Genomic DNA, 22,446 nt, shown 5'->3' on the forward strand with positions numbered 1-22,446 from the left:
ATCACTAGTCAGATATGAAGAAGGAAGGCATTCCAGGCCAGAGGCAGGATGTGGGCAAGATGTCGGCAGTAAGATACCCAAGTTGAAGTTATAATGGGAAGGTTGTCATTAGGGGACTGAAGAGAGCAGGCTGGGCTGTAGTTAGAGAACAGTGAAGTGAGGTGGGAAGGAGTGTAGTTTGATTTAGTGCTTTAAAGACTATGATAAGGAGTTTCTCTTTGATGTGGAGGTGGACAGGTAACCACTGGTGGTTCTTGAGGAGTGAAGAAATATGATATCGTTTTTGCAGAAAAATGATCCAGGCATCAGAGTGAAGTATGGACTAGAGTGGAGTGAAGCCTGAGGCAGGATGGTCAGCAGCTGATTACAGCTATTGCAGTAATTAAGGCAAGATAGTATAAATGCTTGTATTAACAGTAGCAGTTTAGATGGAGAGGAAAGAGGGATTCTAGAGATTTTGTGAAGGTTGAACAGACATGATTTGATGACAGATTGAATTTGAGCGTTGAATGAGAGAGATGAGTTGAGGCTAACATCAAGGTGACTTTGCACACAGTAAGTGTTCAGTAAGTATGATTGATTGATTGATTCATTAAGTGGCTTGCCCAAAGTCACAGAGCAGGCAAGAACAGATCCAGGATTGGAACCCAGGTACTCTACTGTTTTCCATTTAGCTCAAATGAAAAGGTCTACCAGGTAGTACAGCTTGAATTGTGTACATGTTTATTTTATGGTATGAGTACTAACATCTTAATTTTATTCTGCACCTAAATCAAATAATATAAAGCTATATGTTTATTTTGTATTTATATTCTGCACTATTTATTTTCTTCCCACAGAAAATAAATGATGCAGTAGAATTTTAAAGTTGCATCCTGGATGACTTGGCATTTAAGAATTTATCCAAGAGCAATAAGTGTTTGCTTCTTCTCCATTGCTTCTTCTCTGTTTGATTTTACCATTTATACTTTGATAGGATTATCTATATAAAAGGTGGCTAAATGTGCCACTTTAAGGCACTCATTCAACTCTCTCTATCCTACCTTATCTCACTGATTTACTACAACCCAGCCAGCACACTTTGCCCCTCTAATGCCTTCCTACACTCTGTACCCCTACCCCACCTATCCCACCTCTATCCCACCTCCAACTTCTTTTCCATATTCTTGCTCTGGCCTGGAACACCCTCCCCTTTCATATCTGACAGATCGCCTCTCTCCCCACCTTCAAAACCCTTCTAAATCATGTCTCCTGCAAGAGACCTTCCCTGACTAAACCTTTTTTAATCGTATTTGTTAAGCACTTACTGTGTGCCAAGAACTGTACTAAACACAGAGGTAGATACAAGCTAATCAGATTAGACACAGTCCCAGTCCCACATAAGGCTCACAGGCTTCAGTTCCCCTATCCACCCTTTCCTCAGTTTCACCCATGAACTCAGTTACTGACTCTTAAGCACTTGATATTCACCACACCCCCAGACCCATGGCACTTGTGTCCATATCCTTGTACTGCCATTTCCCCTATCTGTTATTTAAAAGGGGGTCTCCCCCTCTACACTATAAGCTCCTTGTGGGCAGGGATTGTGTCTACAAACTCTGTTGTTGTAATTTCCTAAGTGCTTAGTACAGTGCTCTGCACTTAGTGCTCAATCAATACAATTGATTGATGTAATGATTTATTAATTGATTGATTGGTGGATTAAACCTAACAGGGGTAGAATTACTTTTGGTTTTTTGTTCCCTAGTGGTAACATGGCTGGCAGGGATGAAAAAATGCGAGGGGCATTCCTTAAACCATTATTAGCATAACCAAATCCTTTGTGTGCGTTCCTCATTCCAAAGTTTCAGAACCAAGGCTCATATGTCATCTATAATGGGAAACTCTATCATCATCATCATCACTGGCTATATCTAGGTATAGAATTTATCTAGCTAAAATCAACAGAGCTCCATGTTTCCAAGCAAGGGAAGAGAATCAGAACACTGTATATTAGTGGAAATTGTTGATCACTGTACTAAAATAATTGCTTCCCTTGCTGCAGGTATAGTAATATAATTTATTTGATAGATGGAAGTGTTTGCTTCTTCTCCAGCTCATAAGAAAATGTCCTCTTCTTGTCAAGGACCTAAACCATTTAACCTACTTAAGTCTTAATTAGACAAGGTTATTGAATCTGGGACACTAAAGCCAGCTCTGTGCCTCTCAGTAAACAAACCTTTTAATCATCAGGACATATACTTTATTCACAAGCCATCTAAACTGTGAAAATACAATTGGATTTGAAATATGTCAACATTTGAAAATAAATCTTGAATACACCAGTGGAATTTCATGCTCATTTTTTCACAGCTGAAGCATGGGATTTAAAATTTTTTTTTATAAGTATCCCATTTGCAAAATATAGTGAAACTTTTGCACCTTAGAAGTCTAACAGAAGGATAGCTTAAACTGCAATTGTTGTGACATTGAATTTCAACAAGCACTTGGGGAAGAAGAAATTTTAGGCACTAACCTAGGTTTTGGTGATCCAGGGCAGCAACAGTGAAAGCCTGAGGATGCCATACTGTGCTGAATTCATTTTTATCATCCAAATTGGTACTCCACTATGAAGACAGACAGTCTTTCATGCTCAAGCACTGCTTGGACAGCCCCTCTAAGGGGCAGGTCAATGGTGGGGTTACCTTCAAGCTGTGGTTGTAAATTCTGATTGAGGCTTTAGCTGAGTTTTCAGAGAGGAAAAACCCTTAGAATCCAGTGTGAGGGAATACAGTGAGGAGTTTAGAAGAAAGAGCAACCCTGAACAAAGATGATTTTGTTTATGTCTTCCTTTCTGTTTCTGTCTCAGCTGCCTCATGTCTGACAAGTGTTTCAATCCATTTCTGGGAGCAATAGATATCCAAACACTCACAGTTCACTGAAGCCACACCATAGCTTGAAAATGGCTTTGTTAGTTAACTCTTCTAAAGTATGTGCACAGTTTCATTGAGAGTTTCATTTTATTTAGTATTAAGGTAATTTGGAGAGAAAAACCTAGATTCCTAGCAAGGGACATTGATTAAAGAATTCAACAGTAGACCATACAACTGTTGAACTTGTCACTGGCTTTGACACGTTCTAAACCCTTGAGAACCATGCATCACAGTTCTCAGGAACAATATAAATTTAAAAAGGCTGAAATATCAATAGTTTTGCCTTGAAGCAGAAATCTTCCTAAAAATCACATGGAACATTGTAGGTTTGGCTTATACGTCAACAGTTATCTCTTTAATTTGAAGTCATAAGTGAAGAAATGTAAGTAGGCCACACAAAATAACTGCACAGCCATCAATAGAAAGTGGAGTGAATAATATGCTAAGTTGTGTTTTACTTTCACACATAATCAAATTCAAGACAGCCCCCCAGATAATGACATAATGAAACTAAATAAAATAGAAAATCTAAAACAGTCAACCTGTAGAAAAAGAGATTAGACATCTTGTAATTGAAGAGTTAAAATGATTGTCCAGTGCTTTATATTTATATCAAAATGATTTTTTAACTATTTGCAATGTTTTCTACAATATCATAAATTCATAAACCTTATATACATAATGCAGTTAATCATAGGGAGGGGATAGTTATTTTTATTCAGCTGCATTATCATTTCATTAAACTATGTAAATAACATTGTTAATAATAGGAAGGGGGCAGTTATTTTTGTTATTCAACATAGACCGACTCAAAGTGGATACTGCCCACAACATACCTCTTCTCAACTTTAATTGTCTTCATTAGGAGCAAGTTGAATCTACACTTGGGTGCTCCTCTGAGGCACTAGGGAGATGTTGGATAAGAAGCAGTGTGGCAATGGAATAATTACCATGAGCACTTTCACCACCTCTCCTGAGCATGTCCCCAAGACACACTATATGCCGTCATATAATCCCTATACGGCAGACCTCTGCATATCAATATTTTTCCTAAGTGTGTATGTATGTGAGAGAGAGAGAGAGAAAGAAAAAGAAAGAGAGGGAAAGAGAGAGAGAAGGAAAAAATAAATAAATGGGAGGTAAGGGAGTTAATTCCCTTACAGATATACCTTCCTGGGTCTAGGGAAACCTTTTCTTACTTTACCCATGTGAAAGAATATGCTCTCTTAGTTGGAATATTTTAGAGCAAAGCAGGCTTCAACATGGTAGGGAAAGTGAAGTATGAGCAAAATCAACCTATCAGTGATATTATTGACCACTTACTTTGTGCAGAGCACTGTACTAATTGCACTATAACAGATGAACCTGTCCTGATAGATCTAAAGACCCAGGTCCATATTTTACAGTATTTAAAATACTTGAATCTCTACCTTTTAAGCACTTGATATTCACCCCACAGCCCCACACCACTTATTTACATACCCATAATTTATTTATATCAATTTGGTCTCTCCCTTTAGACTGTAAGCTCATTGTGGACAGGAAACATGACTGCCCATTCTACCATGACTGCTCAAGGGCTTAGTTAGTGCTCTGCACCCTGTAAGTGCTCAATAAATACCATTGATTGATTGATTGATTTACTGAACATTATAGCACACAGAGCTATGATAAGAGTATGGTAATAATTTTTCACAAAATGTATCATCTAGAAAATCTATCTTGATTTTCACATAATGAATCTAGAAAATATAAGTTTTTGAAATTATTGGTTTCTTTGTGTATGATAAATTGAAATAGTCATCAATATTATAATTACTGAAGAATTGCTAGAATTTAAGACATTTTAAATGTTAATTATCTAAAAGTCCACTTGATGTTACTTGGAGGGTTTGTAACGTTCATGTTAAAAAAGAAACACACATAGAAGCCAAGAAATCATTGAAGGAGATAATCATGTAGCCAAGATCAAGTGGAAGTACTTTATACATCTGGTGCCACTATTACTTAGAGGCAAAATTAAATATTTATCAGTGTTAGACTGTGTCTTTATTTAAATTCAATCCACTCTATATTATTAATATTGCATTTTCTACCCATTTTCAGTTTTTCCTCTTTGAAATTCAATGAAATGAGCTATTAATTTCATGGTTTCTGGTCATTTTCATATTCTAGCTTTCATCATGCCTAGAGAATTGCTTAAGTGCAGTTAGGTAGTTTGGACTTCTACAAACTTTAATCTTTGAATAAAGATGATTCTTTGTAATTTGCCTAACCATATATTTGGGTTTCTATAGTATGGTACTCTCAAAAGGCAGGAAACTAAGTAATATACTTTCTGATTTAAAATATTGTGATAGACAATTTCTGAACTTATGTGGGTCTAAGCCAGGGCATTTTATAGAGGAATTCATCTATCTGAGAGTGGTAGGAAAAGAGGAAACTAGTGTGTGGACTTTTTCAAACAAGAATTAATGCAAACTGTTCATGGCAGTACCAGTAAAAAATACAAATACAAACAATGAAACACTGTGAGAGAACATTTAGCTTTTCCTCCAGATAAAGAGAGGATCTCGATGTTTTCTTGCCTGGGTGAATTTCTCATAATGTTTTTCTTAAGAACTGGCACTTGAGGCTCCTGTTTTGGTCCTTGGCTTTTTCCATTGACTTAAATTTAGCAAGCTACAATTCCTCATCTATGAAATGGGAATATGAATGTTGACCTCTCAGGGATGTTATGAGTTTTAATTGATGTTTTTAAAGAGCTTACCTGCTTTGATGATTTGATTTAGAAAAGTGCAAAGCATTCAGGTGAGTATAGGTAAACTTTTCATCAATACCATCCCTTTTAACAGTCCTAAGTACCTGCTGTAGGCTGACTAAGCACTTGGGAAACATATGATAGAAATAAAAAAGAATGTGGTCTCTGTCCTTGAAGAGCTTACAATCTACTGGGAGGGACAGGCAGACAGAAAATACTGAATATGCAGTCGGGAAATGAGGGCAATAAATGCAGCAACTACTAAATGAGTAGATATATACGTGATTGTTAAGTGGCTGATTGAATGACAAGGGATTGTTTGGGAATTTTCTCGTAGAAAAGGTGACTTTTTGGAGTCCGTTGAAATAAGGACTGGATATGGTCTGTTTGACAACTATGGTGGGAGGATTGGGTTGAAGACGGTACCGTAGAGAGTGAGGAACAGAATGAAGGTTTGTTTGGGAAGGGCCAAAGGTTGGAATGGAGTGAGAGAAGAAAATGGGTAAGTTACAGAGCTACGGATATTAATCAAGAAACAGATATGCTAAATTGGAATCTGGAGGTGGCTGAGGAAGTGGCATGGCTGGAGAGGTGGAAGATTAATTGGAAAAAGCCTTCTAGTGAAGGTAGCATTTTAGAAAGATTCCCTATTAGTAACACGATGTTCCTTTTCAAATGAAAAAGCAGCCTGAGAGATCATAGTGAAAATGTATGGATTCGTTCATGAATTTCGTCCCCCTACAAAAAAAAAAGGAGGCAAACTATTTCTGAACTTGATAGGAATATTGTGTTCTTCTAGAAACTCCCTACAAGGTCTTCAAATCACTTTGTTTATACCCTTGTCCTTTCCTCTGCAGTGTAATCCTGAAAATTACACCCCCACTCTCCTTTTTTTCTTTCTTTTTTTGTTGTTGTAAAAGCTAACAATGCGACAAGGTAAAGAGTGTATGATTAAATTCATGGCGGTCCATGTTGTTTCCTTTTGAAACACGGAAATATTTTTTAGGGTAAGGCTTTGCTCATTGATCTTGTGGACTTGCCTCTATCCTGCAACAGTAAATGTTACAAATAATCCAGGGGGAACAGCTGTGTAAGACAAATGGACTGTAGAGAATGAAAGATTAGAGTCATTTGCTCTCATTATCCATAGTGATATGCTTCATTTTTCAGTAAAATAAAATATAAAGAATCACTTAGAAATTGACTTGTTAATTATGCAAGTTTTTTGAACTTTTCTGAAGTGCCAGAGTTAAGGTCATAAAACACTACCATTAATAATAATACTAATAATAATAGCATTTGTTAAGCACTTACTATGTGCCAAGAACTGTTCTCAGTGCTGGGGAAGATACAAGGCAATCAGGTTGTCCCACGTGGGGCTCACAGTCTCAATCCCCATTTTACAGATGAGGTAACTGAGGCACAGAGAAGTTAAGTGACTTGCCCAAGGTCACACAGAAGACAAGTGGTGGAGTGGGGATTAGAACCCAAGACCTCTATATCCGTACTCTAGCCAATAAGCCATCTTGATTTGTGAAGAGAAGAATACGATTGCCAAAGAGTGAGAAAGTCTAGGATTGCAGGCTTGGATATCCTCATTGCTCCATGACTTCCACAGTAAATTTACTATTATTATAATTTTTTTGATGCCAATTCTTCATACTGACTCTTGGATCTGAAACCATAGCTGTATTAATTACTGCCCATCTTTATCAGGAATAGCTTCTACAGTGAAGAAGCTAGTTGGAAAAAATGTTTAAAAGTGATCTGGAGTGAAATTCAGATTGACAGTGGTTTTGTCATCCTAAGTACTATCATTTTAGGTCACCAAAATCAGCAGATGTAACTTGAAAATAGGTAGAGAATAGGTAAATTGAATAAGATGAAGTCTTTCGTATTTTGATAAAAACTATAATTTTGAGAAGAAACTGTCATCTTACTTGGGTCTGAATTAGAGCTGCTTCCAAAATAGAACATTGACCAGTGGTTGTTTTAAAATAATCACTCCATCAAGAAAATATACAATACTTCCAAATTACTTGAAGCAATACTTTAATGACCCAAAGCCTAAGTTCTGATAATCAAACAATGCCTCCTCTTATATTCTCCTAGTCATTATACTTGTACTTTGAAAAAAATCTTCAAATTTAACATTTTAAAGAAGACTCAGCTCAATTACATTACTTCTCCATACTCTGTGTCCCCACCAATTATTCTAGGCTTTTAACTCCCTCCTGAAGTGCCGAGTTTTATCATAACTCCCTGTTTTCAACATGACAACTTTGTCAACTATTTTTAATGGCATTTGTTAAGGATTTACTGTGTTTCAAACACTGTTCTAAGTGCTGGGGTAGATACAAGTGGGGGCTCACAGTCTAAATAGGAGGGAGAACAGAAGAACTGAGGCACAGAGAAGTTCAGTGACTTGCCCAAGTTCTCCCAGCAAGTATCTGGCAGAGGCCTGTGCTCTTTTTCCACTAGGCCATGCTGCTTCTCATGTTTTTGTTGACAAAATGAATTAACCAGTACTATTTATTTAATTCTTATGGTGTATAGAGCAGTGTATTTGCCGTTGACATTCTGGGTCACTCCTTTCTTCTGGAAACTCTCTCCATCCTTAGTTTTACTGGCAAAATTCTCTTCTGATCTTCCTCTGCTTCTTTGGCCATCCCAGGCTCTTTTGCTAACTGTTCCCCATTTGTTACCCCTTAGCTGAGAGTGTTGTCTCTCAGTGTTCTCTTTCGGTCTCTTTCTCTTCTCACTTTACACTCACTCCTTTGGGGACATAGTTCACCCATTCCAATGGCTTCAACTACCACTTCTGTGTGCATGATTCCCAATCTACTTTCCCTTGTCCTCATTTATTATCTGCTATGCAATCTTGCATTTCCTCCTGCCTCCAAAACAGAATGCCTCACCAGCATTTCAAACTGAATATGTTCAGCACTGAGTTGCTCATTTTCCTCTTCCAAATGCTCTCCTTTGCCTAACATCAAAATTGGCCGCAGGCACCTAAAACTGGACTCCCTGCTCCTTGTGGGCATGGATCATGTCACCAACTCTGTTGTATTGTATTTTCCCAATTGCTCTGCACACAAACAGAGCTCAATGAATACCATTGATTGATTGAAACTCTCAAATTTTTGTTAGCTTTTTTTATATCAATATGTGGTATTTACTGAGTGCTTACTGGATGCAGAACACTGTACTAAGTACTTGAAAGAGTACATTAGAGTTGGTAGACACAATCCTTGAGATGTTGCTTTCAGATGTTTAGCCATTCACAAATACATAGTAAGCATTTACCATGAAACTGAGATATTAGTAGTGTCAAACTGGATCAGCCCAATAGTCTGTCCAACCCAGTATTCTGTCTCTGACATTCACATCAGGGAACTGGAGGAATAGTGCGATGTCTGTGCTTGCCATTCATTTGTGTTAGCACTTTTGTACGTATTATGGGAATTCTGAAATAGCAAACAGACTCTGCTTTTGGGGAGAGGTGAGACAAGCAGATGAAGTTTAATTTTAAAGTTATAGGAATGTATATGCATGTTTTTATTTTCCTTTTAGATAGTTTTCCTGTTTACCCTTTTTCAGGGAGCTCAACAAGTTGTGGGTGAGAGAGAAAGAGCAAAACTCTCCCCAACCAAAAAAAAAATATTATGAAACACCATTAGGAATTTTCAAGATATCAGCTACTAAAAACTAATGTTGGGAAGCAATGGAGTGCTATTCTAGAAGAACACTGATGGTCACTGTTTCACCTTTTTTCTTTCCTTTCAGCCCTTTTCAATCTAATCCCTGTGGGTCTACGTGTGGTGGCAATCCAGGGAGTGAAAGCCGGCCTCTATGTGGCAATGAATGGTGAAGGCTATCTCTACAGTTCAGTAAGTAATTCTGATTTTTATTTATGAGCTGAGGACTAAACTTGTATTGTGGTTGGAAATGTACAATTTCTTGAATGTTAGAAATGTTTCACATCTTCTTACACTGAAACCAGCAAGTTATAAGGGTCTAATTCAGTACTTCAAGACAGTATCTTTGAAGCGTCTCCATTTTTTTTTTTTGTCCCAAAGATAAAAGTTGACAGCTGCTGAGTGAAAGAGGTTTTTGTTTCATTCCATACTGAGGGAACTTCCTCCACACTTCAAAGTCCTTTCTGTAAGAATTGGCTTTTACATTTTGCTGTTCTGTATGATCAGGGATGGAGCTGATTTCAGTGAGTCAAACTGTTTGAAGTTCTGAAATCTTAAATTTAAATTGGTGTTCTTCCAATTTGCTACAAGGGTTTGCAACACATGCTGGAGTAACAAACAGCAGGTAGGTGCATTTCTTGGGCTCCTAAGTCAGGACTGGCCTCAGTGAACCAGGAGAACAAACTCAAAGCATGTTTCTTTCTCGTTCTTCCTTCTCTTCTCTCTTCTCTCCCTCTCTTTACTTTACCCTTGTTAACTCACAGTCCAGGTATGCTGGATCTAGAAGAGTGGGATAGGAGTGATTTTATAGTTCAATCTTTCACCCTCTTGTGCTGCCCAGTTGAGTATACAGTGGTGATATGGCAGGGAATGTGTCTGTTTATTGTTATATTATACTCTCCTAAGTGCTTAGTACAGTGATTTCCACACAGTAAGCACTCAATAAATGTGATTGAATGAATATGGTCCTGAAGGTAAAACTGGTGACAAAGTCTTAGAGACGTGGGGTGGGGGGGTACTGACATGGCTGTGAGGGCAATATTGCTCTGCACTTGAGTAGCACTACAAGCATCTATCTATTTTGTCTTCCCCTAGACCCAACACTGGCCTATGCCTCTGTAATAATAACTTTGTCTTGATGTGGACAGAATAACTTCACCAAGCTTTACTGTTTATTGTTTGCATGATATAGTGAGCCTACTTCTCCAAAGGATATATTGCACCTAGAGTGAGTGTTAGGAATCTATATAAACTGCATTGCTGACAGTCTTTAAGAGTTAATACAGCCCCCAAATATGCCTAATTAATTCTCAGGTATATTCATTAGGTGAATTAGCCAATTTACTTTAAAATCTGATTTTTAAAAAATGCATGCAAATGTGATTTCAAATACTTAGAAAATAGATTTATGTTACCAGTATTATTTGCTTATTTTTGATTCATGAAAAAGGCACTGAAGTAAATCATCAATTACTGATTCTACTCTCACTTTCTTTGATTTCATTAAAGATGAGATTATTTGGGAAATTCAAATGTGCCCACTGGAATCCAAATTAGTTACTCAATATTTCTTCATTAGATTTTTTTCGGGTTAATTAAATGAATTTCTGCCATATATTTATTTATTAGTAATACATTTGTCATCTGTAATTATTTCACAGCACAGACAGATTTGATATGCTCCTAAGTGCATACGCACAACAGGACAATTTTTCCACGGTAACAGTTGCTGTTTGAAGGAGACTCTTAAAACTACTGAAGTTTAAAACATTTTCAGTTCAAAATTATCAACCTTCTTTCCCAATATGATTAATTTCCTGAAGCTGACAGTGCCCAGATATTGTGGATCTAAATGAAAAATAAAGTCAAACACCAATAACACACACACTAATTTCAATTTTAAAGCATTGCAAGTTGGTTAATTTGAACATGCAGAAAAACTGGAGGTGATCTTTTAGCATTATTTTGGGTATACTTCAATCACCTCAAACTCAAATGGGGACATCACAACTGTGGACCATGATGGTCACACCTTGTATATTATGAATTATTTATTTAAATTAGTATCTATCTCCCTACCTAGACTCTAAATTCGTTGTGGGCAGGGAATATGTCTTCCAATTCTGTTGTACTCCCCCAAATGATTAATATAGTGTTTTGCAAACAGTAAGTGCTCAACAAATATCATTGGTGATGATAACAAAGAATGAGCTCTGGTTACCTGGTTGGGATTTAGACAAAAGAAATTCCTAAATGTTAAACCACTGTCTCTTCTCCCCTGGTCTTCAGCATTACAGGACTTCTTAATTTCAGGCATTTTGTCAATTGAGTTAATTCTCCTACAATATGGGAACTATGATCCTAAGCAACCTTGACTAGGCTATATGCATATTTCTTTCCAAAACCAGATAGCATTATGTCTGGACTAATGAGTATTAATGGGGAGAACATTCCCTAATTTTTTAGTAGTGTTCTATACAAAATGTATTTGCCACTCTGTAGTCTTGCTAGTCATTCAGTGAAATGTCATCAGATGGGTAGGCTTTCTTTAGAATTCTTTGTCTTTTGTCCAAAATTTTTCCCTATCACCAACTTCCACGTTAGTTTGAGGAGTACCATGACCCTGCCTGTCTCAGAAGCCCAAGGATTATCTGTGATGCTTGTCATTCTTTACTACATAATAATGGTGGCCAAATCCAGCTCCTTGTAATGTCACTCAATTCTATATGCAGTTATCCTTCATACTCAAAGATGCTATCGATGATGAAATTCACCAAAGTGTGCATGTATGACTGAAGAGGATATGCTAGACCACCACTCTCCCCACCCTCAAAGCTTATTAAAATCATATTTCTCCAAGAAGCCTTGCCTGCTTAAGACTTCATCTCCCACACTCTCTCTCTCTTCTTTGTCGCCCATGCACACTTGGATCACCCTTTAAAGCACTTGATAGTCACACCACCCTCTCCCCTCCAGCATTTATGCAGGTAACCCTAATTCATTTTGATATCTGCCTTGCCCTCTGGACTGTAAGCTCCTTAAGGGAAGGGAATATCTCTACCAAATCTATTGTATTGTTGTCTCCCAAGCAATTAGTAGAATGCTTTGCACACAGTAAGTCCTCAGTAAATGCCATTGTTAATTGATTGAATGTGGGACCACAACCCAGGCTACATTGTGCATTCACAAAGGCTGACTGATATTTGTTGCTCTCAGCCCATGGTACTGTTTTAGCCTTGTTTCACAGTCCTTATGGAGTTTACTCTCCAACAAAACTCCTCCTTTCTAGATTGTAGGGTACCATGCTGATCATACTGTACTTTTAATCAATCAGTGGTATTTATTGAGTACTTACTATGTGCAGAGTACTATACTAAGCACATGGGAGAACACCATACAAAAGAATGAGCAGGGAGGTTCCCTGCCCAAAATGAACTTACAGGCTAGATAAATGACTCCCAATTTGGTTGCAGAATTGCTGAGACTTTGTTTTACTGTGTATCCTTAAATTGTTTCCTCTAGTTTCCCTGATTTCCATTTTACAATATCCATTTACCATACAGCAGCTGTCTGCCTATCTTGCTGCAGCCTATTCTTGTCATTTACCCCATACAACACAACTCTATTGCAAGGAACATAGTTTCAGAGCTTTCAGGTCTTAACTGTTTGAAATCCTGACCTGCCATTTGAGGTTAAATCTAGCCCATGAGTGACACTGTTGGAACGGCTCAAAGAGTGGAACGAGGCACCTGAGTGGGGAGGTCAAGTCTCCCAGGTATAGAGAAGGTTAGACATTGTCACTGTTCTGTAAGGCTATGGTTTGCTGTGATGTCTGATACCACTGTTCGATAGTCTCTCAAAGGATGAGTTGGTCTTCTCAATTCAGTGTGTACCACTTCCTGGCCTGTTGTTTCATTGTTGAGAAATATGAGCCAGTTATTGGGAAGGCATTGTCTCCATTTGTTGCTGAATTGTACTTTTCAAGCGCTTAGTACAGTGTTCTGCACACAGTAAGTGCTCAATAAATACGATTGAAGGAATGAAGTATGATGCCTAGGTAACAGAATTCTGAAACAGAGCTAAACTCTGTTTCCAATATTCATTCATTTATTCAATCATATTGAGTGCTTGCTGTGTGCAGAGCACTGTACTAAGTGCTTGGGAGAGTACAATACAACAATAAGCAGACACATTTCTTGCCTTCACAGATGTGGCTCATCAGGTTCCCTGCCTTGAAAATCACACTCCTGCTGGATTGAATTAAAGGGAACAAACTGCTCATTTTCGATTAAAAGCTGTGGACTTGAGCCTGGGGTTTTATAACACTAAAGAAACTGGGGAAAAAAAATCAAAGAGTTTTAGGCATAAAGACATTGACAATTCCCTGTGGCTAGAAGCTGCAGTGGACTTGTATGGTATATAACATCACAATCTATTCAAAGTGTGATCACACAGTGAGGGGGGACTGTACAAAGTTAAGGAAAAGCTGTTAACATTGAACTTCCTGAGGAGTTTGTTGATATAAGTTAAAGCTTTGCGGCATCTTAATAGTTATTTCCCATTTCATGTAATACAATGCAACTAAAGTTATAATGGCTCAGTGAGCCAATTATTTGCCCATGGACTTTTGGAACAAAGTGGCACTGAAGAAGCCAGCTCAAAATCTAGAGTTGATGCATTGGACTGCACATAAATAGGTTTTGCCTTCTGAATAGATCATCTGCACCCTCCAAGTCAGCTTTGCAGTATATGCAAATTATATAGAGTTTAAACTCTCCCTTACATAGTATGGACAAAGCTCTCAGCGCTCCACCATGCCACTATTGGTGAGTGAGAAGTGCCACACTATATAGCCACCACTTATTGAGCACTGCAATGGGAGACGTGAAAAAGAAGCAAAACAAGTAGTTACTACCCTTCAGATGCTTCAATCTAATAGGGATGCTGTAGACATAATTCAAATATAGCTAAGAGTTAGAATACAGTTATAGCTAATAGGCACTAGTGAATGAGTCAATCAGTAACAAACAGATATACTTGAGTGGCTGATAGGATGGCACTAATGAAAAGATGGGAGTCTTAATTAGGGAATACCTCCTCTGCAAATAGTAAGCTTTCAATAAATACCATTGATGTTGGAGACATTTACAGAAGCTCTTCGAAGGAGGTTATTTGGGGAAGCTGAGAAGAGATGGAGATCTACCACTCCCTGTGAGGTATATAGCGTAGGAAACACTTGGCTCAAGTTCATACACACCAGACTTGGTTCCTACACTGTCACTCCCTCCTAGGAGGTGCTCCAACATACTCACCAGATGGAAACAATCAAGGGAGCACAGATTACAGATTCCATTCTATTTATAATCCCTGTTCTCTGGAAACTAAGGAAACATCCTTCCTCCCTGCCCAGCCCTTTCTACCCCTTCAACTTTTTCCTTGCTCCCTTTCTTATTGTCATTTTAATATAATCAGGGATTTCTTGCCTGCCTAGAAGGACCTGGCTGTCCTCATTTTCCTTGTTTTTGAAGAAATCATTCAGTCTATGCCCTTGTTCTGTGTTCTCAGTCAGTCGAGCAATACTATTATTGTGTGCTTACTGTATGCAGAGCACTGTGCCAAGCAAACTTCACCATTGTCCTGTCCTTTCCCCTTAACCCCCTTGCTCCACATGAGGGCTATTAATTAATGGTTAGTGTTTGTCCCATGGATGCATTTGGGCCTGTAGAGTCCATGGTGACTGAGGGCATTTCAAATGCTTAATACAGTGCTCTACACATAGCACTCACCCAATGCCATTGGTTGATTGACTTCAAGCATGAAGAAAGGGAAGGACAATTAATCAGTGGTACTGACTGAGCACTTAGTGTGTGCAGAGGACCATACCAAGAGTTTTGTCTTGTCTTATGCTGTTGAGTGGTATCCGACTCATAGCGACTCCAAGGACACATCTCTCCCAGAACGCCCCACCTCCATCTGCAATCATTCTGGTAGTGTATCCATAGAGTTTTCTTGGTCAAAATATGGAAGGGTTTACCATTGCCTCCTTCCGCACAGTGAACTTGAATCTCCACCCTTGACTCTCTCCCATACTGCTTCTGCCGAGTGTAGGTGAATTTTCACTTGAAATAGATTGCCTTGCACTCCCTAGCCACTGCCCAAGCTAGGAATGGAATGGGTTTGCCTCTGCTTGACTCTCCCTCCCATAGCTTGTGAAAGTACAGTACCAAAGAATTGGTAGATACCCTCTCTGCCCACAAGTGGGGAGTCTACAGGGACGTAGACTTTAAGATAAATCACAGATAGGGGAAATAGAGTAAATGTGCTGAGGGGCTAGGGTGAATGTCAAGTACCTAAAAGGTACCCAGCCAAGTGCATATTCAAAACAGAGGGGAGGGCAGATTGGGGAAATTAGGGTTTAGTCAGAGAAGGCCTATAGGAGAAGATGTGATTTTAGGAGGGTTTTGAAAGTGGGCAGAGTGATGAACTCACAATGTGATTACAATGTGATAATTCACAGACTTCAGGATTATTATTTACCGAACACTTGTGAGACAGTGGAAAGATTTAAATGTGATAAAAGATGACAAACAATGTGGCCTTGTGGACGGAGAACAGGCCTGGGAGTTAGAAGGATCTGGGCTGTAATCACAGCTCTGCCACTTGTCTACTGTGTGAATTTGTCTGTTCACCTCTGCATCAAACAGAGGCTTCTTACCATTGCATTTAAAGCTCTCAATCCCCTTGCATCCTCCTACCTTACCCCTCTGATTTCTTACTGTAACTCAGCCCACTCACTTCACTCCTCTAATGCCAACCTATTCACTGTATTTCAATCTCATATATCCCACCTCTAACCCCTTGCCCACACCCTACCTCTGGCCTGGAATTCCCTTCCCCTTCATATCTGACAATCACTCTCCCCACTCTCAAGGCTTCATTAAATCACATCAACATTAAGAGGCCTTTTCTGACTAAGCCCCCATTTCCTTTTCTCCCACTCCCTTCTGTGTCACCCTTCTACTTGGATTTCCAACCTATATTCACCCCTCCCTCAGCTTCACAGCACTTATGTAAATATTCATTACTTATTTATTTGTATTAATTTCTGTCTCCCTCTCTAGACTGTAAGCTCACTGTGGATGGGGAGTGTGTCTATCAACTGTGCTATATTGTATTCTCCCAAATAATTAGTACAGTGTTCTTGCACACAGTAAATGCTCAATAAATATGATTGATGGACTTGTTGATATATCCCCCCTTCATCATATAACTATTTGCATATACATAGCCTCATGTATGATTTTTGTCAATGTTACAGACCTTATTGCTTAAGTACTTATTTATGAACGTTTCCCCTTTTCCTTCTTCCTCTTGTCTACATCAATAAATTCATGGTATTTTTTGAGCACGTACTGTTTTTAGAGCATTGGACTAACATTTGGAGGAGTACAGTACAACAGAGTAGGTAGGTAGACGTGTTACCTGTCCACAAGAAGTTTACAGAGTAGAGGTGGAGACAGATATTGAAATAAATTACAGGTGGATAAGAACATAAATACTCTGGGTTACGGGCCCAAGACCCAAGTGCATAGGTGATATGGAAGGGAGAACAAATACAAAAAATGAGGGTTTAAGGAATACTTCTTGGAGGAGATGTGATTCAAGTAGGGCCTTGAGGACAGGAGACATAGTGGTCTGTCTGTCAATAGGAATGGGCGGGGACCAAGCCAGGGGGAGACTGTGGGCAAGGAGTCAGCTGTGAGAAATATAAAACTGAGATACGGTGAATAGTTTGGTTTAAAGGATGTAGTAGGAGATCAGCGAGTTAAAGTAGGAAGGGGCCAGCTAAGTGAACTTAAAGATGATGGTAAGGCGTGTCTGTTGGATGAGGAAGTGGTTGAACAACCATTAGATACGTTTGAGGAGAAGGGAGATGAGGAATGAGGATTTTTTTAGAAAAATGATCCGGCCAGCAGAATGAAGTATGGAATGGAAATGGGATTCAGGGTGGTCAGCCAGGAGGCTGATGCAGAAGCCAAGGTAAGAGTCTGGATCAGTGAAGTAGCAGTGTGGATGGAGAGTAAGGGGTGGATTCGAGAGGTGTTGTGAAAATAAAAATGACTGGATTCGGTAATAGAATGAAAAGGCAGATTAAATGAGAGAAATGAGTCTATGATGTCGAAGTTACAGACTGTGAGACAGAGAGAATAGAAGGGTTGGCTACAGTTTGGGAAAATCTGGAGGTGGACAGGATTTGGATCAGAAGATAAGGAGTTCTATTTTGGACATGTTAAGTTTGAGGTGTCGGTGGGACATCCAAATAGACATGTCTTGAAAGCAGGAGGAAATGTGAGACTGCAGAGAAGGAGAGGTCAAGGCTAGAGAGATGGATTTGGGAATTGTCTGCATAGAGATGGTAGTTGAAGCCAGGGGAACTGATTAAATTCTCCAAAGAAGTGGGTGTAGTTGGAGAGAGAATAGAAGGCCTCCCAGATCTCAGCACTGAGTTGGGAGGCAGAGAGAAGCTGGCAAAAGAGAGATAAGAGGAGAACCAGGTGAAGACAGAGTCAGCCAAGCCACGGCTAAATAGTGTTTACAGAAGAAGGGGATGATACACAGTGTCAGAGGCAGCTGAGAGGTGGAAGAGGGTTAGGATGGAGTAGAGGCCATTGGATTTGGCAAGAAGGAGGTAAATGGTGACCTTAAAAGAGGTTAGTTTCTGTGGAGTGGAGAGGGTGGAACCAGATTGCAAGGGTTTAAAAGAGAGAATTGAAGGAGTCCATCTCCTATTTTAGAGTCCCTCTCCGCTGCTAGAGAATAAGCTCCTTGTGTGCAATGATACTGTCTACTAATTCTACTATACTCTCCCAGTACTCAGTACAGTGCCCTGGCACACAGTAGTGCTCAGTAAATACTATGGAGTGCTTTCTTGATTGATTTATTGAAATTGGTTTATTTAATAGTCAAGTTAATTGAGCTATGATAATCGTTTTGCAGTAAAAGAACAGCCTGTAAACCAAACAAGTGTAAAGTAAATTGTGAATGCCAACAAGATCAGCAAGTGTGTGGGAATTTCTGTGTGACTTTGGGCTAATGATGCTCCGGTATGATACAATCAATCAGTGCTTCCTCCTGAAGAACCAGTCACGTATATTGTAAGTGCTAATGAACATTTTCAGACTCGTTGTTCCCTGAAATATAGTTGTCAGATCTGCATTAATGTATTCCTCCCCTTTGTCTTCCTTTCTTGAGTGTGGACACAAAGAATAACTAAACTTTTATCTCATTACAAACCTGGCTTTCAACCAGGAGATTCAATATGGAGTAATAGGAATTAAAAAATGACTTTTGAGATCCTCTCATCTCTTTCCTAAGAAATGACACTACTTAAGCATATTTTTAATGCTAGACCCATTCTGTTTTGAATTATTTAAAATTCTCAGTTCCTTCATTTTCAGTTGTTATTGTTGGTGTGTTTGTCATTGGCTTGTCAGAGATTTCACTGTTCATTATTATCAGTAATTTATTTTTGGTGGTTGCATTTTAATTCAGAAACATTCTTCTGGAAAATCAAATCCAAAGAAAGTGAAGACCTTAAAGAGGTCACTTTAAACCCCTTTCATAGGTTCGCTGAAGCATTTGGGCCAGGTTTCTAAGACTGATCCATGATCTGTGAAAACTTGGAGGCATTTTTTTTGCTATAAGCAGGGCAATTTCCACTTTCTTCTTTCCTGCTTCTCTGGTGCTGCCTATAATATGTGTGTGAAGTGTTTATTTAATATTTGTAAATAAAAGATTACTTTAAAAACATTTACAGTTCAACTTTTAAAAAAATGTGATCCAGGAACTTCTACTTTTGGGTTGTCCTTTGGCAAAATTGAAACCTATGTTTTTGACTATATTCCTTTAAACAAAATAAATATATTTACTCTTAGGGCAGTTTCTCATATGGAAGAAGTCTGGAGGCAGTGACTTATAAAGAGTGCCAGGGACAAAAAGGGGGAAATTGTATTGAATTGGTCTAAGCAGGAGGGAAATAAGCAGGTTCTCAACTAAGATTTGTAATGAATATAGATGTGAGATGTGGAAGCTGAGGAAGGTTATTCACAGGGCAGGAACTGAGGAGGCGGAAGCTTGAACAGTGAACAAGGAGTATCAGAGATATTGGAATATAAAGAGATCATTTGCAGGCAAAAATATATAACAGGAGGAATGTAGAGTAAAATAAGTGAAGCAAGTCTTAAATCTACTAATATCTTCATAAGGGACTTTAAAGAGCTGTACATGGGTGGCATATTTTAATTGTCTGTTGAGATATCTCCTAAATTTGAGCTGAGAAATTTCAAATGTTTTTTCTCATGGAATCCTTATTGGAATGGGGATCATTGGTTTTTGTTGAAAATTTTTGTAGTGAATCAAACATAATCCCAATTAATTTTCATTTTTGATCTGTATCCCGATGAGAACTAAAATCCATGGTAAGTGGATACCACAGGCTCCTGAATTGTGAGCAGGTTTCTTTCAGTATTTAGACACGCAATTCTTGACTTTTTTCCCTAGAAGCGTTTCTGTTAAGCATTAATGATTCTAAACATTGAAAATGGAAAAAAATAAGCATAGGTACAGGCACATAATTTGACAGGATCAAATTTGGTGTCTAATTACCTCTTACTAGGTTGTGTCTTTCTAAATTCTACTTAATAGTGACAGGAGATTAAAATAGCTTCTTGCATCTTTTAACTGATCTCCAAGGGGAATTAATTTGACTAGATATAAAAACCATTCCTTCCTTTTGAGAGCAATCTTATTTGCTATTTTGGATTTTAGAATTAGTTGCTATTCAAATTCATTCTGTGATCTTTATCAAATAACACATCAGTAACAACTGGCTGCATTTTCTCTGCCTCTGCTGATGACACAGGATTGTACAACACAGAATCATGTGAGAGTGATTTTATTTTTTCAATTGGATTCCCAAAAATGCCCATACCTCATCTAATTGTTTTCTAGCCAGAAAGTAGTATTGAGAGACACAGGTCAAGAAAGAGTTGAGCTCACTAGTCTCTGTCAACTATCGATGTCGGTGAACAGTTCCCCTCACTGACACTAGCCCAGTTCCCATTACCTCATGCCTTACCTGATCATCATCATCATCATCAATCGTATTTATTGAGCGCTTACTGTGTGCAGAGCACTGTACTAAGCACTTGGGAAGTACAAGTTGGCAACATATAGAGACAGTCCCTACCCAACATTGGGCTCACAGTCTAAAAGTCACACAGAACACAAAGGGTGCTGGGAAAAATGCTGATGACTCTTGATCAGGCAGGAACCTAGGAGTGCAATTTTCTGGTACTGAGCTCCTGCCCTTATTGCTTTGAATGATCCTGCTTTAAAAGTTTTTATAGCTTTTCAAATGAAACTTTAAATTCATAGGGATACCCATTCTTAATGCCTGAACCTAAGTGCATATGGGGGCATAACCACATTGGCAATCACATGTTGAGCATTCATTAGGGCCATTAATGACACTCTAAATTCCCTTTAGACTGTAAGTGTGTGTGTGCGGGGAATGTGTCTACCAACTTGCTATATTGTTCTGTCCCAAGTGCTTAGTACAGTGCTCCGTACACCGTAAGGTTCAAAAATATGATTGATTGGTTGATTCTATTGTTAACTGTAAGTCTTGCAGAAGTAGCATGGCCTACTGGAAAGAACATGGCCATGGGAGTCAGAGGACTTGGGTTCTAATCCTAACTTTGCCAAATACTTGCTGTATAACTTTGGACAAGTCACAACCCCTCTGTGCTTCAGTTCTTTTATTCTCCATCCTACTTAAACTGTGTGTTTCACGTGGGACAGGGACTGTGTCCAGCCTAATTCACTTGTATCTACCATAGTGCTTATAACAGTGTTTGATACTTAGAAAGAGCTTAACAAATACCACAAAAAACTCACTTTGCTCCTTAAATTCCAAATGGATTATTTGAGAATATGTTAAAGACCAAAATGAAGGAGAGTCCCACCTTCCCTAACGTTAGAGCTACCTCCAATCAACTTGGGAGAAAATTTACAGTTTCCAATTCTTGGGCCCAGGAGTAAGAAGCTCCATCTTTCACTACATGGTTTCTTGTTTGGCAGAGGGCAGGACCTCCCTTGGAAGCATGGGCTGTACTTCCTTGCCGCCCTGATGGGACCTAGCTAAAAACCCTAGGACTCATCTTAGGCCAAACTAAATTAGGACCCTGGACTGATCATTTACCTATGGAACTTTCAGCTATAGTCCCTATCAGGTTCAAAGGATTGCAGTTAACTATTTGCTCTTTATCCGCCTTTGTTTGTTATTGCTATCTACTCACACTCTTTATCACATTTTTATTAATTCATGACTGCCTGCTTTCTCCATTATACTTTAGTTCCTCAAGGGCTGTTACACTTTATACTTTTATATGCTCCCAATTGCCTGAGTGCTCTGCACACAGTAGGTCACAATCAATGTTCCCTCTAGACTACAAGCTCGTGGTCAGGAAATGTGTTTACCAACTCTGGTACATTGTACTCTCCCAAATGCTTAGTGCAGTGCTCTACACAAAGTAAATACTCAATAAATGGAATTGGTTGATCAATTGATTGAATGCAGAACATGGAATATGTGTGATGGGAATTCGACCTTCAATTGATTATCCAGTTTCATCCTATATAAAATCTGGAACATGATGTAAGCAATCTTGAATTGCATCTGGGGTGAACTATAAGATAATAAATGGCTAAACATTTTAATTTCCTTGAATGTGGGAGTTTAAAAAAGTGCAGATTGTTATTATGATAATGGCTGTTTGTGGGCCTTATCAATCAGTTCTATTTATTGAGCACTTTGTGCAGAGCTCTCTACTCTGGAAGCACTTGGAAGAGTACAATGTAACAAACACATTACCTACCCACAGTGACCTTATAGTCCAGAGGAGCCTTGAATGTGTATGCTCACATCTAAATCTACATTAGGAGAATCAGGATGATAAAATGAAAAATTCAAAATGCCTTTGAAATTACTTATAGATAGGAAGAAGGCTTTTAT

The 22,446-nt window shown here is 38.6% G+C and overlaps 1 protein-coding gene across 3 annotated transcripts in view; it reads left to right on the forward strand.

The window, feature by feature from the left end:
• Nucleotides 1-22,446, forward strand: part of FGF12 (fibroblast growth factor 12) — a 450,538-nt gene that overhangs the window by 304,755 nt on the left and 123,337 nt on the right. For all 3 annotated transcript variants that reach the window (XM_038749231.1, XM_038749230.1, XM_038749229.1), the window contains one exon: nucleotides 9,460-9,563. In XM_038749231.1, the coding sequence (XP_038605159.1) occupies nucleotides 9,460-9,563 (104 nt within the window). The remainder of the gene's footprint in view (nucleotides 1-9,459; nucleotides 9,564-22,446) is intronic.

The sequence above is a fragment of the Tachyglossus aculeatus genome, chromosome 7, assembly GCF_015852505.1.
Source record: "Tachyglossus aculeatus isolate mTacAcu1 chromosome 7, mTacAcu1.pri, whole genome shotgun sequence".
Taxonomy (NCBI): Eukaryota; Metazoa; Chordata; class Mammalia; order Monotremata; family Tachyglossidae; genus Tachyglossus; species Tachyglossus aculeatus.